A 23,842-nucleotide genomic window follows, 5' to 3' on the forward strand; every position below is an offset into this window, starting at 1 on the left:
CCTAAAAGACAGTTCCAAACTAAGCTCTTTGCAGCCGATAAATATGTACCAATTTAAATTTAAACGAAGCCGCATAGTGCTTGTTAAACTCGCCATATACCAGTTTGTCGCGTCGCCTCACCATGCATTTACAAGATGATGCAATAGCAGATCATTTTCGCAATAATCACAGCATTAATGTCATCTGTTCTATTGTAGTTAATATACTAGTCGACTTTAACAGCAATATGCTAATTATCACTGTATGTGTGTTTGTGTATGTGTGTGTGTATGATCAATATACGGTCGGTAGCGATAGGCAGTGCCAGATGGTTCCTTTGCAATGGGATGTCTTAGAGAATATTCGACAATGAAAATCATTGATCACTGAGTGATAGACTCTCCAAGTCTGCACTTGTCAATGTTGTTGCTGTTGTTGCCCCATTCTGGGAGACCCTTAGGGTTCCAATCGAGGCTGGAGCCAAACCGCCACTGCAATTGGGTTTCTCCAGAGGTCTATTGGTTGTAGTTTTGTGGACAGCTAAACAGATGCGGTACATCATCTGTATGATTGTTGCAGAAAGGACAGATTTTGAGGTGCTCACTGTCGATTCTGTTTTTGTAGCTGTTTAGAAGAATACTATGGCCAGAACGGAGTTGGGCTAGGGTCCGTCTGATTGCCCTGGGAAGTGATTCTACTGTTGGATCTATTTTTAGTGTAGGTGGAGGCTATCCGTCAAGCAACAACAACGGCGACTGATACGTCTCTGTGGCGGCTTTGATGGTGTTATTGTGAAGTGTTTTTAGAGCGGACTTCAGAGAATCGCTATTTATGGTTGTTGGTAGAACCGCATGGGTTGTTGAAGCCCATTTGGAGAGTAGGGTGGTCTTTATGTTGCGGTGCGGGTGTTGTTGCGTGATGATATGATGGCACGGGTTATGGCGTAGGAGTAGGAATTATGATGCTATTAGCTCCGAATGCTGCCTTACTGTTAACATCTGACATTCTGAATGAAGGTGCCGTTCTGAAGCGATCACATGACAACCTGTAATCATACGTAGGGCGGCATTCTGGGAGCGTTGAAGACGTGAGAATCTTGAGTCTGATGTCAGTGATGCCCAGGCAGGACAGGCATACTCGATTGTTGAACGACCGATGGTTTTGTAGGTCTGTAAAAGAGTTTTCTTGTCCTGGCCATAGGTTGTACCACTTAGTGCCTTTAAAATATTATTCCTTATTGAGGCCTTGGATACTGTTTCTTTATGGTGTTGTGAAAAGGACAGCATCGTGTCTAACGTGAGGTGAGGCCTAATATTTTTGGATTATGTTCGAGTGGTAGTAAATTGTTATTTATTTTTATTGCTGGATGATAGTGATACTGTGAAGTGTGAGTGGTGAAAAGGGTGACTGTGGACTTAGAGGTGGAAATCTCCAAGTTTCTGCTATTGAAGAAGTCGTAAAGCTTCGGAAGGTAGCAATTGAGCCGAAGTGTCAAATCATCTGCATTCGGACCTGTAGTGTAGATTGAAAAATCGTCTGCATAAGAGATAACCTTGACGTCTGGAGGAGGGCTTGGTATTTTGGAGACGTAGTACTTAAACAGAGTTGGTGACAATACAGAACCTTGAGGCACTCCTGAACGGATGGTGCGTTGTTTTAAAAATTGTCATCGGAATTCTGTTGATGCAGAGCGTCCATGCAGATAGTTTGACAACCAGCGGACAATTGACCGTGGAAGCGATGATGACATGAGGTCGGAGATTAGGATGCGATGATTAACGGTATCGAAGGCCTTTGTGAGGTCCAATGCTGTTAAGATTGTTCGGTGAGCTGGCCTCTTCTGATTTAGGCTTTTTGCGATGTCGGTGACCATCGTGGTGAGAGCTGTTGTTGTAGAATGAAGTGGGCGAAAACCATGCTGATGGCTCGCTAAGGTTAGGTGATTCGAGATGATTGGCAGAATGCATTTTTCAAATACTTTAGCTGCCGGACATAGAAGAGATATGGGACGGTATGATTTAGCGTCGTTAACTGGTTTGCCGGGTTTTAGTAGGGGAATGATTTTTGATTTCTTGTAAATTTCAGGAATCCTACAGGTTCGAAGTGATTCGTTAAAAATATTTGTTAGGAAGGAAATTCCCTTTGGGCCAAGGTGTTTTAGGTGAAATATTGTCAGATTGTCTGGTCCTGTTGCCTTGGACGATTTAGAAGTTTTAATAGCTTCTGTAACCTGATTGGGGGTTAGTGTAGGATAGTCGTCAAGCGGAAATTTCTTAACGGCTTTGTTGGTGATTCTATTTAGTTTGTTTGATGAATGTTTCGTAGCTGATGTAAAAAATTTTATTGAATGAGTTGGCTATTTGCAGGTTGTTGGTTAGTGACCTGTTGTTGAAATTAATAGCGATGTTGGGGTATTGAGTTGGTTTGCCGCTAAGAGCTTTTATGGTGCTCCAGAGGCGCTTGGTGTTGGTTATCCTGTTGAAAGTGCCCAGGAACTCCTTCCAACGCGATTGTTTTAATTTGTTGATTTTGTGTTGAATTATTGTTGATGTGGTTGCTATGTCCTTAGATGTTGGATCTGTAGCTCTGATGTCATCTCGTCTTTTCATTAGGTCGGTGATTTCTTTCGATAGACCTGGAGCATATGAAATTCGTCTACCGGAAGGTATGTTGTTGTCAATTGCGTCTTGTAGAATACGACGAAACGATTTTTCGGCCGCTGATAGGTTGGGAGGGAAGACTTGATTGGAAAATCCGGCTTCGGATTTTTTGGTGAAACCATCCCAGTTAGCTTTCGCGAAATTTATGAATCTGATCTTTTGGGGGGTTAATATGTTGAATTGTTGTTTGTAAGCTGATGTGAATGGGTAGATGATCTGATGAGAGTGAGGTCATCGTGGACCATTCCATGTTGACGATCAACATATCAGAGGCGACAGATATATCTCTGGAGATATATCTAAGGCTCTGGAGCAACTGCCTTCTCGCGGTGGAGCCGATTGGACCTTCAAATCAGTCGATCCAACAAACAGTTGCAACAAACCCTCCCCATCTGGATGCACTTCTCAATCCTTATTGACCGTTTTTGTCTGCTGATGCATCACACTTGCATTTGTATATAACACGTTTTTTGCATCCTTAGACCCAGACAAGTGGGAACTGCTTTGCGGACTGTTTCTTCATCATTCCTTGGGCTCAGGAAAGCGCTTGGCCACTAGCACAGCCATCCATAGCTCTCTTCACTCGTGACCGTCAATAATCGGGCCTTGTCTTGTGACTCCGACCAGAAGATTTTTAAAAATACTTTTGATGGTTGAAATTAATGAGCTTGATAATGGAGGAAGGCCCATGCGCAACCTGACACGAAATAGAACCGCTGGAGTAAAATTGCTTGCAATTCTTATTTGTTTGGCTGCCATAGAAAATTGATAAACATTAGTGCAAATATAACCACACTGGACAGGCCAAAGCCACCGTGGCGCACTAGAAGCTGAAATTTTAACTATCAAGAATACGTAATGACAACATTGCAAATAATGGTTAAAATCTTTCTGACCGTATCGCCAAATTTTTACAACTTGAAAACATAAAAATACAAAAAAATACATGAGATGGCAGCTTCAGCACCTCCTTTAACGCCGATGCCCAACTGGATTTGGTGAAGCATAACCTTAACTTTAACACTAACATTATTCAGAGCACATTTGCTCGCTAGTCGTTTCCAAACATTCTCTACAGCTATTGGGCGAACTCTGCCTCGTTTTAGGCTTAGGCAACAAATCGTCCTCCAAAAAGTACCATCTGATAATTGTAGGGCATACGCCGCAAAATATAAGATTGATAAATCTATTTACCAAAATACTCAGCGTATATGATGCGGTGCTTGCGCGTGCACATAAATATATGTGTACGTCGTGTGAAAAGGATAAACAGCCTTTTTGGCGAAAATGGCTGCCTCATATCAATGGCTGAAGATATAAGATATGAAGAACATAATAAAAGATATACAGATAATATATCTGTAGCATTGTAAGTGGTTCTGCGTATGTCAGAGCTGCAATAATAAAGACTAAAAAAAATATTTCTTGAATTGAATAATTGACTGATCAATAATTTGTTGATTAAATTTTAAAAACATTCAACGTTTTGTAATAAATTTAATATTAATATTATATTCTTAGAATAGATAAGCTTTTTTTATTGGAACTTATCTTGAACTTGACAGTCTTTATACGTTTTGGATATTTGTTTATTTGTTATCATAATCAAATCTTTGCAGATTCAATTAAAGATGAAAAGTATTGTCAGACAAAAAAGCAAATTAGAAAATTTATTTTCATGGAACAAAATGAAATGTAGCCATCAAGTCATGTATGGATGCGATGTTCGTAATTTGCTGAAGTGTGTTTGTTGCTTTGAAGAGCAAAAAGAACCAGTTACGAGTTCAAAAGTGTTGCATCAACTCAATGCTAACCAAGTCGGAGGTATTTCGTACTTGAATTACAATAACCAAGAATGTAATTTGTTTGGGGCAAGGAGAGGTTTTTTCTTGGGTACTCATTCTTTCCAGCATTTTGAAGGCATATTAGAAAATTTTGAAGACAGATTGACTAGTCTGACTGATATATTGTTAAGGTTAATTTTTTTCATTACTTTATGGCTAATTAATTTAAACAAATTTAGGTTGTAATTCGTTGATTTCCATGTCTTTGTATTTAGGTTTGTTTTTGTGATACCAGCCGTGACAAGTCCAAAAGTTGTTATGTTTCCCTTCCACACAGATCATTACCAATTTCTTTCTAATATGCAAAGCATACCACTCGTTTCTTCATCTCAAAATTCCTATTCACCATCGTTGTCCACTCTGTCTATGTCTGTCTTAGTAAACTGTTTGAAGCAATATTCTTACATTGTTCATCAGATTGTCATCAAACAGACTGTGCAGTTTCCGGATTTAAGACTTATTCAATATGATAGCGGTATGTTTATATTTGGTATCAGATTATTTTTCTTGAATGTAAAAAGTTATTTATTTTCTTATTTTATGTACACACATGTGTGTTTGGGTGTGGGTGTGTGCGCGGGAGTGCGTTTTATGTTCAAATTCGGCTGAAAATGCATAAATGCTTGTACTTGTTTTGGTCAAAAAGTTAATCAAAAATAAAGTTAATTATCACGAGATGAAAGATGAAAATCGTTGAGTTGATCTAGAATTAAAATAATCATGGTCAAAATTTATGGCCATTTGTTTAAAGTTATAAGTGTCCCTATGTTTTGTACAACTAGCAGTGAGCTTAAACGAGTTTACATCCTCTTGTCAATTCATAAATTGCGTATCAATCGGATCAAAAATAACGTAGTTCAGGATATTTGCATATTTAGCCTAGAGTTTGCGGATGAAAACGTTACTTTTTATTTTTGTAAACCTTACCTTTATGCAAGATTGTAACGATGATATTTATATCCTTATTTTGTACTTTGTCATAATAATTGTGATAGTGACTAATTTTGTTTTTTATAACAATCTTCAGGTAAATTGCAGTCTCTAGATAGATTGTTACGTAAGTTGAAACAAGGAGGACATCGTGTACTAATATTTACTCAAATGACCAAGATGTTAGATGTTCTTGAACAATTTCTCAATTTCCATGGACATCGCTATCTCAGGCTTGATGGAACTACCAAGGTTCTAAATTTTTTCTCTCAATAAAATATTGTGCTAGTTCGACGATTTTTCAGGCCTTTGGAGCAAGCTATTTTTTAAGTTGCTTCACTCCGGCTTCGCTCCGACTTTGTGACACATGCTCCCAGCTCCGCTTTGTGCTCCGAACTCAGATAAAAAATTATTAAAAAAAGTTTTTTTACCGAAAGGCGGGAGTTTGCTTTTATTTTTAAACAAATTTTCTAAAACTGAGTTTTTTCAATTTATAACAAAAACATGCAAAAGATGTATTCAGTTTTTTTCTGGATTAATCAAAAAGGAGATAAAATAAGCGAAAAACCCAGAACGTTAATACACTTTTCAAAGTTTTCTTAACAGGACACGATAAATTTTGTACATCAATATCAATCAATCAATCTTCGTTTTGCGTCCAGAGACCCGGTTTCCCGAGGTAGGACGTTTTGTACATCAATAGCAGACATCAAATCTTTTTCCATTAATTGTCTATTATCACATAAAATAAATTTTAGAGCAGAAAATAATTTTTCAACATTAGCTTATGATGTTGACTAGTTTGCAGCTAATCTGTATGCTCTTTTGAAGCCATCTGGGTAATGGATAGTAGCTTCGAAGATATTTACCTTCTAGAGCTTTGCAGTCTTCTTCAAAATAATTAACAATTCACAACCATTTTCGATAGTTGGTTTGATGAAAATTTGACGAATGTTTCTTTTATCCAGTTTGTTTTCAAATTCATCTTCGTCAGTAATTCGTAAATTCACCATGGGTGAGAGTTGCAAATGTTAGTTAGATATCATGGCCTGAATATTAAAAGTAATTCACTTTTTAAGTAATTCATATGAACCTCTGTAAATAAAAATTATCACAGTATTTCTTTCAGTCATTGCAAATTTATCTTCGTTAACGTAAATTTATCATAGCATATCAGTCTTCGCAAATTTACCTTCGTTAAGCAATCACAAATTGTAAAACGATTACTATAGAATGATCAAACTAAAACATCTAAAACGAATGACTTTAAGTTTTTTTAGGTAAATTTCTTGGATTGAATTTTAAAAAAATATGAATTCTCAGTGAAAATATCTTTTGGTACTTAAATTTTTTATTGTATGAGCTGTGGAACAATAAAAAACTTTATGCTCAAGCTGAAAATATGTTGTTCCGACTACTTCACACCCTGCTCCAGGTCCGCTCTAAAGCTCTGCAATTTCTAAAGAAGTTGATAAAAATTATTGTAGTAAAATAGTAAATAAAATATTTAAGTTCGTTCGTTAGCTAATAAACCTAATTTATTAATCTGTGAAAGAATTATATTATATATAAAATATTAGAAATCAAGTAATACATAAATATAAGATAGTTAAGTTACATATCTGTAAAGAAACAATTGCGAATAGCGTGGTAAACAGGCAAAGGCGTTCTAGGATTGGAATAGTCACCAATTAGAATAAAACGACAACCAACCGAAATGGCAAGTAATTATCCTATGATGAACACTGGCCCAGACGTCGCCCAACATAAAAAAAGTCCGTGCAAATTGTTGAGGTACTGGCAGTTGCGAAGAGTGGGTTAATAATCAATGCGTTTTTAGAAAAAAATGAAGTTGCTCTGATCAAATTTTTTTCCTGCGACAGCTGATGGAAAAGAGTTAGAACATAATGAAGAACTAATTATGTGTTTTGTTGACTTTGCCCTAGCCTATAACTCCATATGGAGAGAGGGAGCATAGATGATCCTAGAAGGATATGGAATCAGCGTCAAGATCAGCGGTGAAGATACTGAATGGTTTAAATCCGTAACGGATTTTATATGAGGTTGTATTCTGTCACTGACACTCTTCAACAAAGTTTTCGATTATATACTACTAAAAGTGGAACGAATATGTAATGGTTGGGTGACATCTTTTCCCTCAGGTTGTCGGGATTTGGAATATGCGAATGATATGTGACTAACAGCAGACTCATTTGATTAATTAAAAATTATGGTGGAATATCTGGCTGAAGAAAGCAAAAACCTTAAGCCTAATCTCATTTAGAATGTGATCTTAATGGCTGATTTTCATGGTTTATCCGTTTTCAGTCGCATTCAATTAATTTTTCACCATAGTATGTATTAAACTCCACGATTCAGCACCATATAACAAAATCGGCAACACACATTTATTGAAATCTCTCATCTTCAACTTCAGGCTAATATTATGTCGTTAAAAAAATTTTCTCATGCAGCTTTTTGAACGCATTCTCTGGTAAATTTAAAAAAAAACAAAGAACATGGCGGTTACCAAAAAATGTGGCCATAGCCAAACTTTAAAAGTCATCTCTATTGTTATATGGTGCAGATCGAAGTGTTTAACACTTACTATGGAGAATAAATTGAATGTAGCTGAAAACGGATGGCTGCAAAGAATCATGAAAATCAGTTATCCAGACCACATTTCAAATGCGGAGATTAGATGTAGCTATACGTAACTGAAGTGGTCAGAATGCGCAAAATGAAATGGACAGGACATGTGTTTTTTATTATTTTTTAAAAAACAAACGCAGAAACTGTAAGAATTGTTGCGAATGAATTCAAATAGACCTACCAGGGAAGCCTTGATGTATAAACTTCAATAGGCGAGACAGAGAAAGACTACCAAGAAGATGAATCGACTGCTTGGACGAAGATCTACAATGGGCAAGGCTGTCCAAATATGTAGTTACAAAGTGTAAATCTCGATTGATATTTGAAGAGCTGGCCCATGATAGAGATCGGTGGAGAGATTCCATGAGGAAATCAGTGGCTACACACAGCTGATGAATGATGATGATGACAAATCAGCTTTGCGTCACTAACACTCAGTTTATCCAGAAACCAGGTAGGAAGGTCACGTGGAAGTCACCAAATGGTAATTTACTAAACTTGATTGACTATATAATTATAAGAAAAGAGTGGCTTACTTCAGTGATGAAAACAAGAGCTTACTAGTCAGGAGAAATCGAATCTGATCACTATAATAGTGGCAGAAATAAGGGTGAAGTTACGTGGAAAGAGTCCGCAAAATTTGGTTAAACGCTGCCATATGGGAAGACTATAGAGAGCGTGAGAGAAGGATGCTGCTTAGAGGTGAAAAATCGATTTGAAGTACTGGAAATGGTAACAGAAGAGGAAGGATGCGTTGAAAAAAAAGTGGAACAAGCTCTATATGTCAATCAATGAGGTGGCAAATAAAGAACTGGAATTCACAAAACCTAACATAAAAACATGGATGTCAGAAGAGTCTAAATTAGTGGCTGATCAAGTACATATATTTCGGAAAGGTAGAGGATGTTTTAGTTGGATTTTTGTATTAGATTTTTGGATTATGACAAATGATGGACAAAATGATAAAGTTCCATGGAGAAGTTTACGTTTCATAGACTTTGCCCAAGCGTATGATTTCATCCGGTGAGGAGCATGGAAGATATTCACGAAATATGGGCTACATCCGAAAGTAGTCGATTTGCGGTACGGTTATGGAAACCAGATAGAAACTGGTTTCAGACTAGGTTGCATTCTATCGCCGATCTTATTCAACAGTATATCTGGGCTACATACTGAGAAGACTGGAAAAGCTCGAGAATCATGTAAAGCATAGATAACCCGATAAATTGCATGATGCAGATTATGCGAATGATACATATTTAATCGTTGAATGTCTTCTGAGAGTAATGGAGCTAACCGACGTTTTATAACAGGAAAGTGAAAAATTAGGTTTGAATATAAACGTCAAAAAAACGAAGGTAATTCAGGAGGAGTATTTCAGAAATTATACATAAAGTTTTCAAAAGACATGACATTGAACTAAAAGTGAAACTAAAAACCTACAATGCTATGGTGGTTCCAGTTTTGGTAAATGGAGCTGAGTCGTGGGCAATTAACGAGAAGCATAGAAAAAAAATTGGATGCCTACGAGAACGTGGATCAGAAAAATGATGTGAATTGGCTACAAGGATCATGTCACAAATGAGGAAGTCAGAAAAGGGAACAGGACAAATGAATATCAGTAATGTTATTAAAAAGAGAAGAATAAAGTCGGAAGGACATATGATGGAGGATGGAGGAGTTCAAAACACCTAAAAAAGTCTGGAAGTATCAATTAGAGGGGAAAAGATTAAGACGGACCTAAAACAAGATGGTTGTGTCGAGATTTAGTCGAGATTTGGAAAGAGCTGGGCTATTAATACACAACTACTGGAATAACTAGAATAACACTAGAAAAGATTTCGAATGACAGAAATAAATGAAATAAAAGAATAATTAAATTAATATAAAAAGTAATTAAATTAATTTAATTAAATCCACGTTATCAATATCATATATATAAGCTTTGTTTCATAAACAAACGACGATATATCTACATAGTCTTTATATTTAATATAATTTGTTAGTTTTGTATTTTTACGGAAACTAAATTTGAAGTTGCGCCGAAAATTTAAAATTGCATTATTTTTTGGTAATAAAAGAACTGTTTATTACTTGAGGATGATATAAAGAGAGTTGTTTATTACTTAAGGTTGAACAAAGGCAGGCCCTCATGGAAAGGTTCAATATGGACTCGAAGATTTTCTGTTTCATTCTTTCAACACGATCAGGAGGCATAGGAGTAAATTTGACGGGAGCTGACACTGTCATCTTCTATGATAGTGATTGGAACCCCACCATGGATGCACAAGCACAGGATAGATGCCACAGGATCGGCCAGACCAGAGATGTCCATATATATAGGTTTGCATTTTTCAAATTTTTTGGCTGGAAATGTTTTCAAATTGACCATTTAACTGCAAGCGGTTTTGGAATTTGCTGTCCTAAAATTGCTGGACGTTTATATTTTAATAATATTTTTGTTATAACGGTTATTTATCTATTTTATTAATTTTTTTTACTTACATTTTTACTTACTCATTTATTTATTTTTTAATTTCAAGAAACTGCTAAATTATATTCTTTCCCCGGTTCTTTTACTGTATAATATTTTGTTAATGATGAACAGCTCACACGTTCACTAAAGGCGATCTTATATTTTTTCGTTGCAATATAATATGTAATATCAGATCTACCACCGTGAGCAATAAAAATAGTTGACTTGCAGACATTACAAAATACAGTACTGTTGTCGACCACACTCACAGCTGGATAAAATAGCATCTACACTTGTATATTTAAATAATTTAGTTTATATAATTATTTTATTTCTTAATTTTAAAAAGACTTTTTTTATTATTAAAAATTGACAAAAATCAAATCGTTTTAAAGCGGAAAAAATTTAACAAATCTAACCAAAGATACTAAAATGTGTACAAATGAAGTTAAAATTTAAAAGTTATTTTTAGTTTAGTTATATATAAAAAAGAAAATGTTAAAAATTAAAGCATATTTTATAAAATTGAAAAATTTGGACCTATTTGTCAGATATGAAAAAGTTAAAAATTGAAGCATTTTTATAACTATGAACAATAAAATTTATTCAAAAATAAATAAATAATTATAATCAGAAACAGTTCATTACACTAATCAATGCAACAGAATTCAAACAACGCCGCCATTGACGGTCTCTAGGCATTTCTTATATTTTTCCATTATTAACTTCATATTCAGTTTGTATTTTTCCAATTTAAATAATAATCTACTGTGAGAAATTTTGTCAAACACATTTCCTAGATCGGTCAAACTCATCTCCTTTTTCAACTGCATCATTTTATCAGCAAAACCTTGGTAGTTGTAGTGTTGTTGAAGGTGATTGAAAAAATCGTACTGCCTACAGACTACAGGCAGGTCCTACAAGTTATTTCTAAAGAAGTAATTCTTTATATGATTCGCTACAATTGATTTGAAATTCTTGCAACATGTTGAAGTTAATTTTTGATGTCATCTACTTCAACGACTTTCTTTTTTTTCTAGTGGAATATTTTTGCACTTCTCTCTGACCTCCTTTATTAAGTCATAAAAAATTATTTTCTTAAATTTCTCGTTGCTCTTCGGCATATAACAGCTTATAGAAGTACTTAGGTGTCACGTACAAGTCTTTGAAATTGGTACTCCAGTTCAAGTACTAAGTGCAAATACCACATCAGTGGACAAATCGTTTTCAGTGAGTCGATTACTACTTCCTTATCTTCTACTGCCTTTGAATTCATATTGTTTTCTTCAAGGTTAGCAACCAATAGAGTTTCTTTTATTTTGTTGAGTATTTTACACTAAATTTGAAGAACAGGTAGAATTAAAAAATCACACCACTCTTATTGGTTTTTGAACCCAAATTTAATTTAATCATACTACCCTTAAAAAGTCTGAAAGTTTTTGGGTGATTTTAAGGATTTTAGTGTTTATTTTATCTACCTTGTTGTTTAATTTATTTAGCTCTGACAGTTGTTAATCTACTATTTTAATCTTCTGCGCCAGTTCAATTATTAATGTTTTTTTGTTTTGAAGTACATTGTTTAAAGCATCTGCTTAATCTTCAAAACGAGCTTTGCCCTTCGGTATTGAGTTTTTCCTCTCTTTTATCATGTTTAAAGTTTACCTAGATTTTTTTTTTGTCTTTAAATTTGTTATCGAGACATGATGGATATATCATATTTTCTTGGCGACGTTGTTCACAAATCTTTAGTTCTATTCTTGTTATTTTTTTCAAATATTTTTTGGCTCTACTCAAGCAATTAAGTTGTAGATCAAAGTAAAATGTCTTATATTTCTTTTCTAAACCGTAGAAAATTCCAACTGGAGTCTGTCTGGTAAAATGCAGTGTTTTCGATTCCGAAACAAAAAAATAACAAAAACCCGAAAATAATATTAATAATAAGTAATAATAATAAATTCATAATAATCTTCAACTTAAATTTGTAAACTTCCTGTAAGAAACCAATAATTTTTAGTCGAAAACATGGAAGTTCAATAAATTTACGTAACTTCAAGACGACTGGCAAAGTTATGATAGTATTAATTGATAATAATTAATATTAACGTTTAAAAATTAAAGTTAGTTTACATTCACAATTTACAATCCTTAATTACTAAGGTTTACAGTAAAAGAAATAATTAATTTACACTTAAAATCACAAAATAACGAACGTAAAAATCGCGTTGCCGTCAGAATTTCATTAAAGAAATTTGCCGGACACGATTAATAAATTCTCTGTCATTGTAGGTTTAATTGGATTTGAAATTTAGTTTAATCATGATATGCAATTTATGTTTCTGGTAAAATCAATTCTAGGCTGGTGTGTGAAAGAACAATAGAAGAAAATATTTTAAAGAAAGCAAATGAAAAAAGGCTTCTGGGCAATGTTGCAATCGAAGGAGGAAATTTTACCACCGCGTTTTTTAGACAGGTTTTGTTTTTAATATGAATTAAGTTCATTTCCACTTTTTTTCTCGTTATTTGTGTGATGCTTAAGCACTGCTTCTTGGTTAGTTATTTTTGCGCAAAAGTCATTCCGTTCTTTGTTAAATTGCTTTCAAAATTACTTTTTCTATTGATGAACTTTTATAACCGTTATTGATTGGGAGGTTGGAGATTCTTTGTATTTTTTTGTTTTTGTCTTCTGTGTCCGGTTAATGTGTACAAACGGTTTGCAAACGATGCGATTTTACTTTCTTACTTTTCAGGTATTTTTTGCAGCATTCGCTTTTTCTGTTCAGACGTAAACCTTTGTAACGTATGTACTACTAAACAAAGGAGATTATAGCTGCAAAATAACACCAACGATTTTCTAATTAATTTTAATAAATTGTATAATAATTACAAAGTTACTGTTAGAAGTATTGAAAAGATCAATCGTAAACTTTTAAAAGCTAAAAATTCGGTAGATTTTATCAAATATTATTAATTATTATTATTATTATTATATATATATATATATATATATATATATATATATATATACGTCCTACATCGGGGAACCGGGTCTCTGGACGCAAAACGAAGATTGATTATTTTATTATTTTTTATTATTCACAAGCGCAAAAAGGTAAACATTTACTTGTAGCAGTGCTTTAACAAAAATATAATACATAAAATGAAAAAAATAATTGTTAAACTCAAATACTGACTTATAACAGAAAGAAAAACTAAAAAATATCTATCAAAGTTTACCAAATGAGCAATAAAACAAAATGTATTTTCGCACATATATATTCACACATAAATACATATTTATATATAGAAATTTAAGCTTTATACATACACACACATGGGAAAACACTCAAGCGCACAGATATACACGGATCTACCTACACTTTCAAAATTAAACGTACTCATACAATTACTCATGAACTATGCAGATTAAATAGCAACATCAATAATTCAATATAAATAAACTGATATACATTCACCAATAAAATCATCAGTAGGTAAATATAAATATCATTACCCTACCAAAAACAAAACGCTAAGTAGAGGAAGAAGTGCAGTAAAAATAACTAAATATATTATTTAACTAATCAAACCCACTCACACACACATTCAAACCAACAGATTCATCATGCACAAACACATTTATTCATGCTCACTCACACACATGCAGACCTCGTCATGCACATTTACACACTCACACATGACCACACATACGCGCACACTCTTACATCATTGACACTCAAAATCACTCATACATATAGATAAATTTAAAATACTATGACATCAAAGTAATTGCCCGAAAATTGTGTGTGCGTTTGTATAAACACTTTTATGTGTAACTTTAATGGTGTTATTATATATAGAATATACCGTATTTTAAACTGCATTGTAGGAATTCTACCGAATTGTTGGCATAAATCAATTTAAAGTATATCTTTCAATTTTCCTTACTAGAATTATCTGGAAATTGTTCAATTTATTGAAAATAGAATTATTATTCAAGTTCATCATGAAAATTATATATATATATAGAAATATCACCGCATATCACAAAATGCGGTGATATTTCTTAATAATTGTATATACGACAGTCTGAACCAAAATATATTTATACATAAATTTTATAAATTACAGCATTAATTATAGTCTTTTAATTTATATTATATATATACTGGTAAAAGAAAAATGCATCTTTCTCGTGAATTTGAAGCTAAGAACATAAGCTAAAACTGGTAGATTTTATTAAATAAAACTTTGGTAGATTTTATTTAATTTTAACAAATTTATATATATACATATATATATAATTTCATAAATTACTGCATTAATTATAGTCTTTTAATTTACATTATCTATATACTGGTAAAAGAACGTCTACCTCGGTGAACTGGGTATCTGTACTCTAAACGAAGATTGATTGATATACTGATAAAAGAAAATTACAGCATAGAATGTTGCATCTTTTTCATGAATTAGAAGCTAAAAACAAAAGCTAAAACTTTGGTAGATTATATATATATATATATATAAATTTCCATAATTACAGCATTAATTATAGTCTTTTATTAAATATTATATATTTAATATATATATATAAGAAAAATACAGCATAGTATGTTGCATCTTTCTCGTGAATTAAAAGCTAAAATCAAAAGCTGTAACTTTGGTAGATTTTATTAAATATTAAATTTAATTTATATTAGTTAATTTTTCGAAATAAATTCTAAAAATACAAGAATAAATCAAAGTTTAACCAAATAATTAACGCTATTACTTTATTAAATTAATGTAAATTGCATAGTTGATCTATATGCAATGTGACGTAAATATTCTATTCGTGATATAAGGTATAATAAGTTGGCACTATTGTTGTTCGACGTTTATTCAGTTTGAGATATTTAGATTTGCTGGCAGTTTTGTTTCCTTCCCATGCATTGTACTGAACAATTTTGTTTTCAGTAAACTCTTGTTTTTTGCGGAAGTGATCAAACATTCGGATGGTGACAATCAACCGAATGCTGAAATATATCAAATCAAATCAAAAAGCGCCAATTATAATTGCTTCTCATCAGCACTCTCCTTGTATAAAGCATGTTGAAAGCAAAGCCATCATCGGGGGAGATCACTAAAAGTTACCAAATAGATATGTCTTTAGATGTTTTCTAAACTCAGATAATGATAACCCAGATATACGTAATTCGATAGGTAGGCTGTTTTAAAAAAACAGGCCCAGCAACTGCAAAATCTCTATCTGCTGTTTTCAGATTCCGTTTTCTAACATAAAGCGTGTTTGAATCAGCAGACCTTAGACCCCCATGTGATGACATGGATGAAACTCTAATACATTTATCTTATAAATATTTCGTAGCTAGACCATTCAAACTTTTAAAGACCCATTGTCAAACGGAAATCCATCACAATTCCCAAATTGGTGACCGTTTCACTGAAACTTATATCAGTCATACTGATATTAATCGATGAAGGCTCAACATGAACTGAGTCTTTGTCTGATTCAACTCTAGTCTACTTTGACCCCGCCACGAGTCGACATCAGATATAGTTTTTGTCAGTTTCTCTATTACGGTAGGCATCTCATCTGGAAAACATAAAACATAATCTGCACGTCATTTGCGTACCCATGGCAGTAATAACCACCTTTATAGGTAAATCTAATATCTCTACAACGTACAAATTAAAGAGAATCGGCCCAAGAACAAATCTTTGAGGCATCTCTGACGTAAGTTTATTTGGTTCCGAGAGACCGCCTGAGTAAGAAATCTGCTGAGCCCGACCAGTAAGAAATGATTTTAATCACATTAACGCAATCTTATTTAAACCATAACAATTTTTCAGTCTGTCCAACAGGATTTTATGATTCACAATATAAAACGCTAAACTCATGTCCAGAAATGTCAACAAAGTTACTTTTTATATGTATATGTATGTGTGTATATATATATATATATATATATATATTTATAGTGAAAAGAGACCAAAATATGATATATATATATATATATATATATATATATATATATATATATATATGCCAAATATAACTAAAGTTTGGCGCATTTACGGAGGTCAATGTAAGACAATAAATAGTAAAATTGGGTGTTAGAGTGGTTCATAATATTTAACAAAATGTTCTAGTTTTTTTTTAATAAATTGAAATTTGAAATACATTTCATAGCGGTAGGTAATATTTCATCTCATGTTTTGGTCCGTTTATCAAAAATACCTGATGAAATAATTTTGATGTTTAAATTTCCAGCAAACGATAAAGGATTTGTTTGAGGAACCTTCAGGTTTAGAAAATACATCGCTAGCATCTGTGCAATCAGTAACTGAGGTTATTTTTCAGAAAGACAAAAATCATTTTGACCAAATGAACAGTGAACTGACTCAAGAACAGATAGAACAAGTATGCATTTCTTTAAAACGTTTTACATGATATAAACTTTTTTTAATGAGTAAATAATTTTACTAATGAAAACAATTACATCGACTGATATTTTTTAAAGTATCTTATTTAGTAGTGATTTTTATTTCAAAAAGTCGGAAAAATTTTTATCTTATGCTTATGATTCCCTCATATCACCTAGTTGTCTTCATGTTTTTGTTTACTGTTTCTTTCACTGACATCTATCACACATTTTTTTCTGTCCATTTTAAATTTAACCTGCTAACTTAGTAAAGATATCCTATGTTTCTTTTACTAAATTGAGTTTTCTATCATCACATGTTCTTGTTTCATAATTTTCTTCGTAATTCAATTCGTCACTTTGATAGCTTCATACTTCTGATTTTGTAAATTATTTTGCTTTTATGGGTTAGTTTTGATAAGAAACTCATGCAAAATTTTTTTTATTATTCTTTCCAACGATTGTCTTCATCTACTTTGATAAATCTTCAACATCCAACAATTTTATGAATTTTCACTGATAAAGAGGCATTTTCAATTTATTTAATAAAATATCTCTGTAAATAAATAAATGAATAAAAATAAATTCAGTACTATTTTTCATTATAAAAATATTTGTGTGTGTGTTTTGTGTGCGTGTTTGGATCACTGACTGGCCGCAGCACGGAAATCGCAGAAATGTTCGAGCGTACAAGGATTGACATCTGCTGCCTTCAGGAAACCCGATGGAAATCGAATGGTGTCTGTCATGTCAACTCAGACAAAGAAAAATATAAACTATTCTGGAATGGTCAAAAGACGGCCAAAAATGGTGTTTGAATTTTTGTCAGAGAACCGCTAGCCCAAGAAGTACTGGATATTAAAAGGATTAATTCACGTCTCATGTGGATCAAGCTTCGCATAGAAAAGCAAACAATGATTATTTTTTCTGCATACGCACCACAGACAGGAGAATCAGAAGAGATGAAAAATGACTTCTGGACTGCATTCTCTGACACCATCTCAACAATACCAAAATCTGAAACAATCCTGATTGGAGGCGATCTCAATGGCAACGTTGGAGAGAAAACAGATGGTTTTGACAACGTACATGGCGGTTTTGGCAATCGAAAACGAAATGATGATGGCAACCGCATCCTTGAATTTGCTGAAAGTCACGGATTTTGTTTACTGAACACATATTTTAGAAAGAGGTTGGAACATCTCATAACATACAAAAGTGGACCATCAGTCACGCAAATTGATTTCTTTGCTGTCAAGCAACAACACCGAAGGCTATTCAAAAACGTCAAAGTTATACCTGGCGAATCATGTGTCGCCCAACATAGAATCCTTGTGGCAGACCTGGTTGTCGAACTGTCAAAACATAAGTCTAAACAAATGCCTCGGAGAATCAAAAGTGGAAGCTGAAAAGCAATATTCATCGAGAAAAATTTCAACAGATTGTCGCCACACAGTTAGACCACCAATCGCAAGCCAGTACAGATTGGAGTACATACAAAACCGTTTTAATGAACGCTGCAACTACAGTTTGTGGGAAAACTGGTACAAAACGTCAGCATGAACGTGACACTTGGTGGTGGAATGACAGTGTACAAAATGCAATAGCTGAAAAGAAAGTTGCATACAAGCAATGGCAAAAATCAAAGTCTGTTGATGACCATAAAATTTACCGTGAGAAGAACAACTATGCAAGACGTCAAGTTGCAGTGGCTCGGACAGATCAGTGCAGAGAGTGGCTCACTAAAAGCAAAGGTGAACAAATGAAATCTCTGTATCGTATAGCAAAACAAGCAAAGCGTATGAAAAAAGACATAGTTGGTGCCTCATGTATCAAAAACGACAAAAATGAGATGGTTCTTGAACAAGATGAGATCAAGCTACAGTGGAGAGAATACTTCAACCGTCTGTTAAACGAAATAAATCCCATCAATGTTAACTTTGACGCTCCATCCATCGAAGGTCCGATTCCAGACATCACTGTAGAGGAGCTTACAGAAGCTCTGAAAGCTATGAAGGATGGAAAGGCAGCAAGGCCCTCTGGACTCACAAATGACATTATCAAAGCATCTGGTACTGCAGGTATTCAAGCGTTACTACAACTTTGCCATGAAATCTGGAGAAATTGCTCAATGCCGACTGAATGGAACTATAGCATGACAGTCCCGCTATACAAAGGCAAAATTGATCCATTGAACTGTTCATCATATCGGGGTATACGTCTGTTAGAACACTCCCTGAAAATTGTCGAAAAAATCATTAAAAGAAGATTAACGTCGTGCATCACAATCTGAAATTATCAATTTGGTTTTCTAGCGGGAAAATCAACAATTGATGCAATTCACATCTTTCGGCAACTGCAAGAGAAGTACTTCGCAAAGCATCGACAACTATCACACATTTTGTAGACCTTGAAAAAGCATTTGATCGAGTTCCCCGTGAAGCAATCAGGTGGAGTCTACGTCGACAACACATTCCAGAATATCTTGTTCGACTTGTGATGGAAATGTATACGAATACTAAGACTCTCGTCAGCACAACGGTTGGAAACACAGATGCATTTGACATCGGCGTTGGAGTTCACCAAGGCTCGATTCTCAGTCCACTGTTATTTATAACTGTGATAAAAGAAATCAGCAAAACCGATACGCACTGGTGACATTTGGAATCTAGTATATGCTGATGTTATCGTTTTAACAGCCACGTCTGAGCAGAATGCAGCACAGATGTTTGAAGATTGGAACACCAGACTCGCCGATCATGGATTCAAAGTCAACATCAGCAAAACAAAAGCAATGAACACTGGTGAACCCATCCAATCTACAGCTACCCTGCTTGCATCAATCCACAACAACATATTCGAAATAGCACTGTTTTTGAAGCCATTAAGGTAGAGAAAGTCACATCGTTTCAATATCTAGGGGATGTTTTGGATTGTACTGGAACAGCTGAAGCTGCCGTTCGAGCACGCATACGTGCAGCCTGGAATAAATGGCATCTCCTTGCCTCTATATTGATGCGGCGTGATATCCCACTACCACTACGATCAAGACTTTATAAATCTGTGATACGTCCGGTGTTGTTATATGATGCAGAAACATGGCCAATGACAACCAAATTGGAACAACAACTTCAACCAACCGACATGAAAATGCTATGATGGATGCAACGAATTAGTCTGAAGGACCACATCAAATCTACCGAAATCCTGCGTCGTGCTGGTTTAGATGATATAAAGGACGAATGCCGGCAACACCGTCTGCGGTGGTTTGGTCATGTCAAACGAAGTGCAAACAGTGCCATAACTTCTCTTGCATATGTTTGCAGATAGAGCTTTAAATTTAAATGAAATGGATACAACTGATCGTCTAATTTGGCACAAAAAGTTGATGACAAAGAAAACAACGTCCTACCTCCGGAAACCGGATTTCTGGACGCAAAACGAAGATTGATTGATTGATTGATTATAAAAATATTGGATTTAGTTGTACGATACTTTTTCTCGGGAATCTTTTTCTTTCTTTTTTAATGAAATTTGCTCCACTTTCTAGAATTTTTTTCAACTTTCATTGACTATTTTTATGTTTGTTGGATTTCCAATTTTTCTTATTTTCTTAATTTTAATAATTTTAATTTTGGTCAATGCAGTTTTTTCTTCTGTACTCTCTCTATGTGGGTAATAATTGTGAAGCGTAGAATAATTAGATGATTTAAATGTTGTTAATTTAACTTTTTTTTAGGCATTATGTGCTGCTGAGGATGAAACAGATATTCAAGCAGCTGAATGTGCCAAGGCTGAACAAAAAGAAGAATTGGCAGAATTTGATGAAAATCTACCTTGGGAAGATGTCAAGTTCAATGACGCACCAAACAGTAGTTGTGCAGTGGTGGAAACAAAACTAGATGAAGCTTCATCGCTTGATGTGGAACTTGAGCAACTTAATAACAAAGTAGTACAATTTTTAGTTACTTTTGTTCAAGCCAATCATTCATTTAGTTTGTTGATTTTTTTTATTTTATTTAATTTTATTTTAATTTTTAATAAATTTATTAATTTACTTATTTTGTCTGCTAGCTAAGTTCTATTGAAAAGTATGCAGTTTCATTCATGGAATATCTGATGACTCCCAAAGATAATGAAGATGACGAAGCATGTTTTTTTTTTTAATTAATTATTATTCACACTGTTGCTCTGTCTAATGTAGTCACAGCAAAAAATTATTTAGAAATTATGAAAAAATGTGCAATAGAAGTTAAGACAATTCGTGTATTATCAATTATGACATTGCTTCAAGAAAATGGTTTCACTTCACATGGCTCATTCACAAGAATTTCAAGTTATTTATAAGAAAACCATTCTAATTTATTCAAAAATTTTTACTTTAGATGACAAAGCATTCTATAAATTCGAACACAATACTGCTCTTTTAAAACCAACTAGTTATAGTGGCATGCACTTGTTCAAAATAAACGTATTACACACATATATCAGAAAAGTTATTAAAAACTAAATGTTTTCACAAAATTCAGAGTAATGTAGTTCTTTCATTGGACAAGTGGGAACTTGATCATTTGAAGGCGCTCAAAGAAGAAGAGGAAAGGAAAGCAGAAGATGAAGAAGATGAGATTCTTTACGTTTCGAATGTTGATCATTCTGTTAAACACAAAAAAATTAAATTTAATAAATCGAGTAAAATTCCATATTTGGAAATGAAAAAAATGCATTTTTTGGCTAGAAAAGAAGAGCAGCAAATTTCAAATGCAAAAGATGCCAGCAACGTTAACTCTAGCAGTAATAGTTGTGATGATGAAACTGAAGACATTTGCATCGATGATGAGAAAGATAATACAACTTATGTAAAAAACAGACAAAGTTCAAAGGCAAATGCCAAACTTTTCGATGATAAACAACTTCAAGTAAAAAAATATTGGAAGAAAAATTCACCTCTAATTAAATATTCCAAACAGAACAAAAACTCTGTAGTAAAATCAAAGGCGAATAAAGCGAAGCATCTCGACAATAGTTACGATGACATTGGCGGAGACGTGCTGAATCAAATCTCTCTGCAAAATGAAAGCGATAACAAAGGAAAACGCTCTTGTCCCGCGATGTTTCCCGATGAATACCAATGTCCACCTAACAAGCAACCGAAGCTTGATATAAAAGAGGATATTCTAAAACACATAACACAAATTAACAATACGGCCAATAGCATAAATATTTTGAATAACGTTGCACCAAAAGCCCTAGAAAGAGAAAACAATCAATCTGTTAACTATGGATTATTATCAAACAAGCGCTTTATTCTTCCTAACAATCAAAGAATACTAGTTCATAGATTTGCACGACCAAATCTGGTACAGTCGCAAACAGTAATCAATTCAAGACATCTTCCAAGTGCAATACCTGTTAACAAAATTGCTGAAAATAAGTTAACGCCAATTCTTGAAAAACTCCAAAACAATGTTCCATCAAAAATGCCGCTGGCAACGTTAACATCACCAGCGTATTTGAAAACTAATAATGTTGTGCCTAAGTCAACCAATCATATAGTGGCTCGATCAGTGTTCATGCCTTCTTCTTCTTCGAATGATGTGCTTCAGTTTCTTATTGAGAAAAATTCTACAAGTGTTCCAAAAACTGTTCAAACACCAGCAGCTACCAATTACTATATTTTAAAAAATCCTTCAACTCCTGGTCAGAATTTTTTTATACCGACCACTAATTCTAAGACAAACATTATTCTAGTACCCAATGCGCCAAAACAAACTACCAGCACCAATTCTGGTTTCATTCTCTTGGCAAACAACAACATTAAATGTGATAAAGTTAATAACGGTAACATGTTAATCAACGCAAACATTAATCTACCTGGATCTGTTGGTGTGACAGTAACACAACAAACATCGAAACCTATTAATATCATGCTTCAGAGACAGTCGCCAGTTAAACAAATCACATTTGCTCCATCAACAGTACTTCAAAATTTTCAGTTAAAAACAAACAGATTAGCCAACCCGACTACAGCATCCAACACAATTCCCATTTTAGAAAAATTAGCTATGCAGCTTGACAAACAAAACAAAATGTCTCCGCCCTTCACAGTTAAATTATCTAAATTTAACTCATGCTTTGTTCAACAACCGTTAACCACAAATGCAGCACCGAGACAGCAACAACGTGTTTTCCTAAAGACGCCCGACGGTTCCATTATTCAATCAAAAATTGTTACAAACGCTGATTACCGATATCGCTTTAATTCTGGTTTAATGTATAACAATAACATTAATAATAGCAATAGTAATGTCATTAATAGTAATAATAAAGCTCAGTCTGAAACACAACAAATTTTGATTTTAGATAATTCATTTAATAATTTTACCAACAATACAGGCACGTAGGCTTTTTAAATTATATTGGCTGTGGACAATTATGTCAAATGTTTCGGTCAGAAAATTATGTATTAAATTGATAACAGGCATGTTAATGCTACAGTTTATATTTTTGTACATATTACTCTATCAACATAATCAAAATTTTTAATGATGTGAATAAATTCTTTTTTGGCTCTTGTTTTTATTTTACATAAGTTTAGTTTTAGGTGAAGTATGTAAAACATAAACATATTTGTTAAAAAATTGTTTCAGATACTGGTGGCAATTGGAGCAACGTATTTGCTAGCCTTTTTCTATTAGCAATACAAATATTATTTTCGTTGAAGGTCTTGCAACATGGCAAAACAAAATGTTTGTCTTTTACAGTTAAATTATCTTAATTTAATTCCTGTTTATGTTTTGTCGAACAACCATTAACCACAAAAATGCAGCCCCGAGAAATTAACGTGCCTTCCTGAAGACGCCTGGCGGTTTCATTAAGTCTCC

General features: G+C 33.8%; 3 protein-coding genes across 3 annotated transcripts; all 3 read left to right on the forward strand.

The window, feature by feature from the left end:
• Window positions 1-3,944: 3,944 nt before the first annotated feature.
• HELRODRAFT_174281 (hypothetical protein) lies at window positions 3,945-5,830 on the forward strand (the record flags this gene model as incomplete). The annotated part of the gene is made up of 5 exons (XM_009020814.1): window positions 3,945-4,009; window positions 4,340-4,521; window positions 4,762-4,959; window positions 5,512-5,666; window positions 5,720-5,830. 5 exons carry the CDS (start codon window positions 3,945-3,947, stop codon window positions 5,828-5,830), a joined length of 711 nt encoding a protein of 236 aa, XP_009019062.1.
• Window positions 5,831-10,218: 4,388 nt separating this feature from the next.
• Window positions 10,219-13,969, forward strand: HELRODRAFT_174282 (hypothetical protein; the record flags this gene model as incomplete). Its single annotated transcript, XM_009020815.1, has 4 exons — window positions 10,219-10,409; window positions 11,726-11,833; window positions 12,898-13,012; window positions 13,898-13,969. 4 exons carry the CDS (start codon window positions 10,219-10,221, stop codon window positions 13,967-13,969), a joined length of 486 nt encoding a protein of 161 aa, XP_009019063.1.
• Window positions 13,970-17,638: 3,669 nt separating this feature from the next.
• On the forward strand, window positions 17,639-23,362 carry HELRODRAFT_174283 (hypothetical protein; the record flags this gene model as incomplete). The annotated part of the gene is made up of 4 exons (XM_009020816.1): window positions 17,639-17,771; window positions 18,000-18,274; window positions 20,701-20,910; window positions 21,491-23,362. The coding sequence occupies 4 exons, from the start codon at window positions 17,639-17,641 to the stop codon at window positions 23,360-23,362; spliced, it is 2,490 nt and encodes an 829-aa protein (XP_009019064.1).
• Window positions 23,363-23,842: the final 480 nt, after the last annotated feature.

This window comes from Helobdella robusta (assembly GCF_000326865.2).
Source record: "Helobdella robusta unplaced genomic scaffold HELROscaffold_29, whole genome shotgun sequence".
NCBI lineage: Eukaryota > Metazoa > Annelida > Clitellata > Rhynchobdellida > Glossiphoniidae > Helobdella > Helobdella robusta.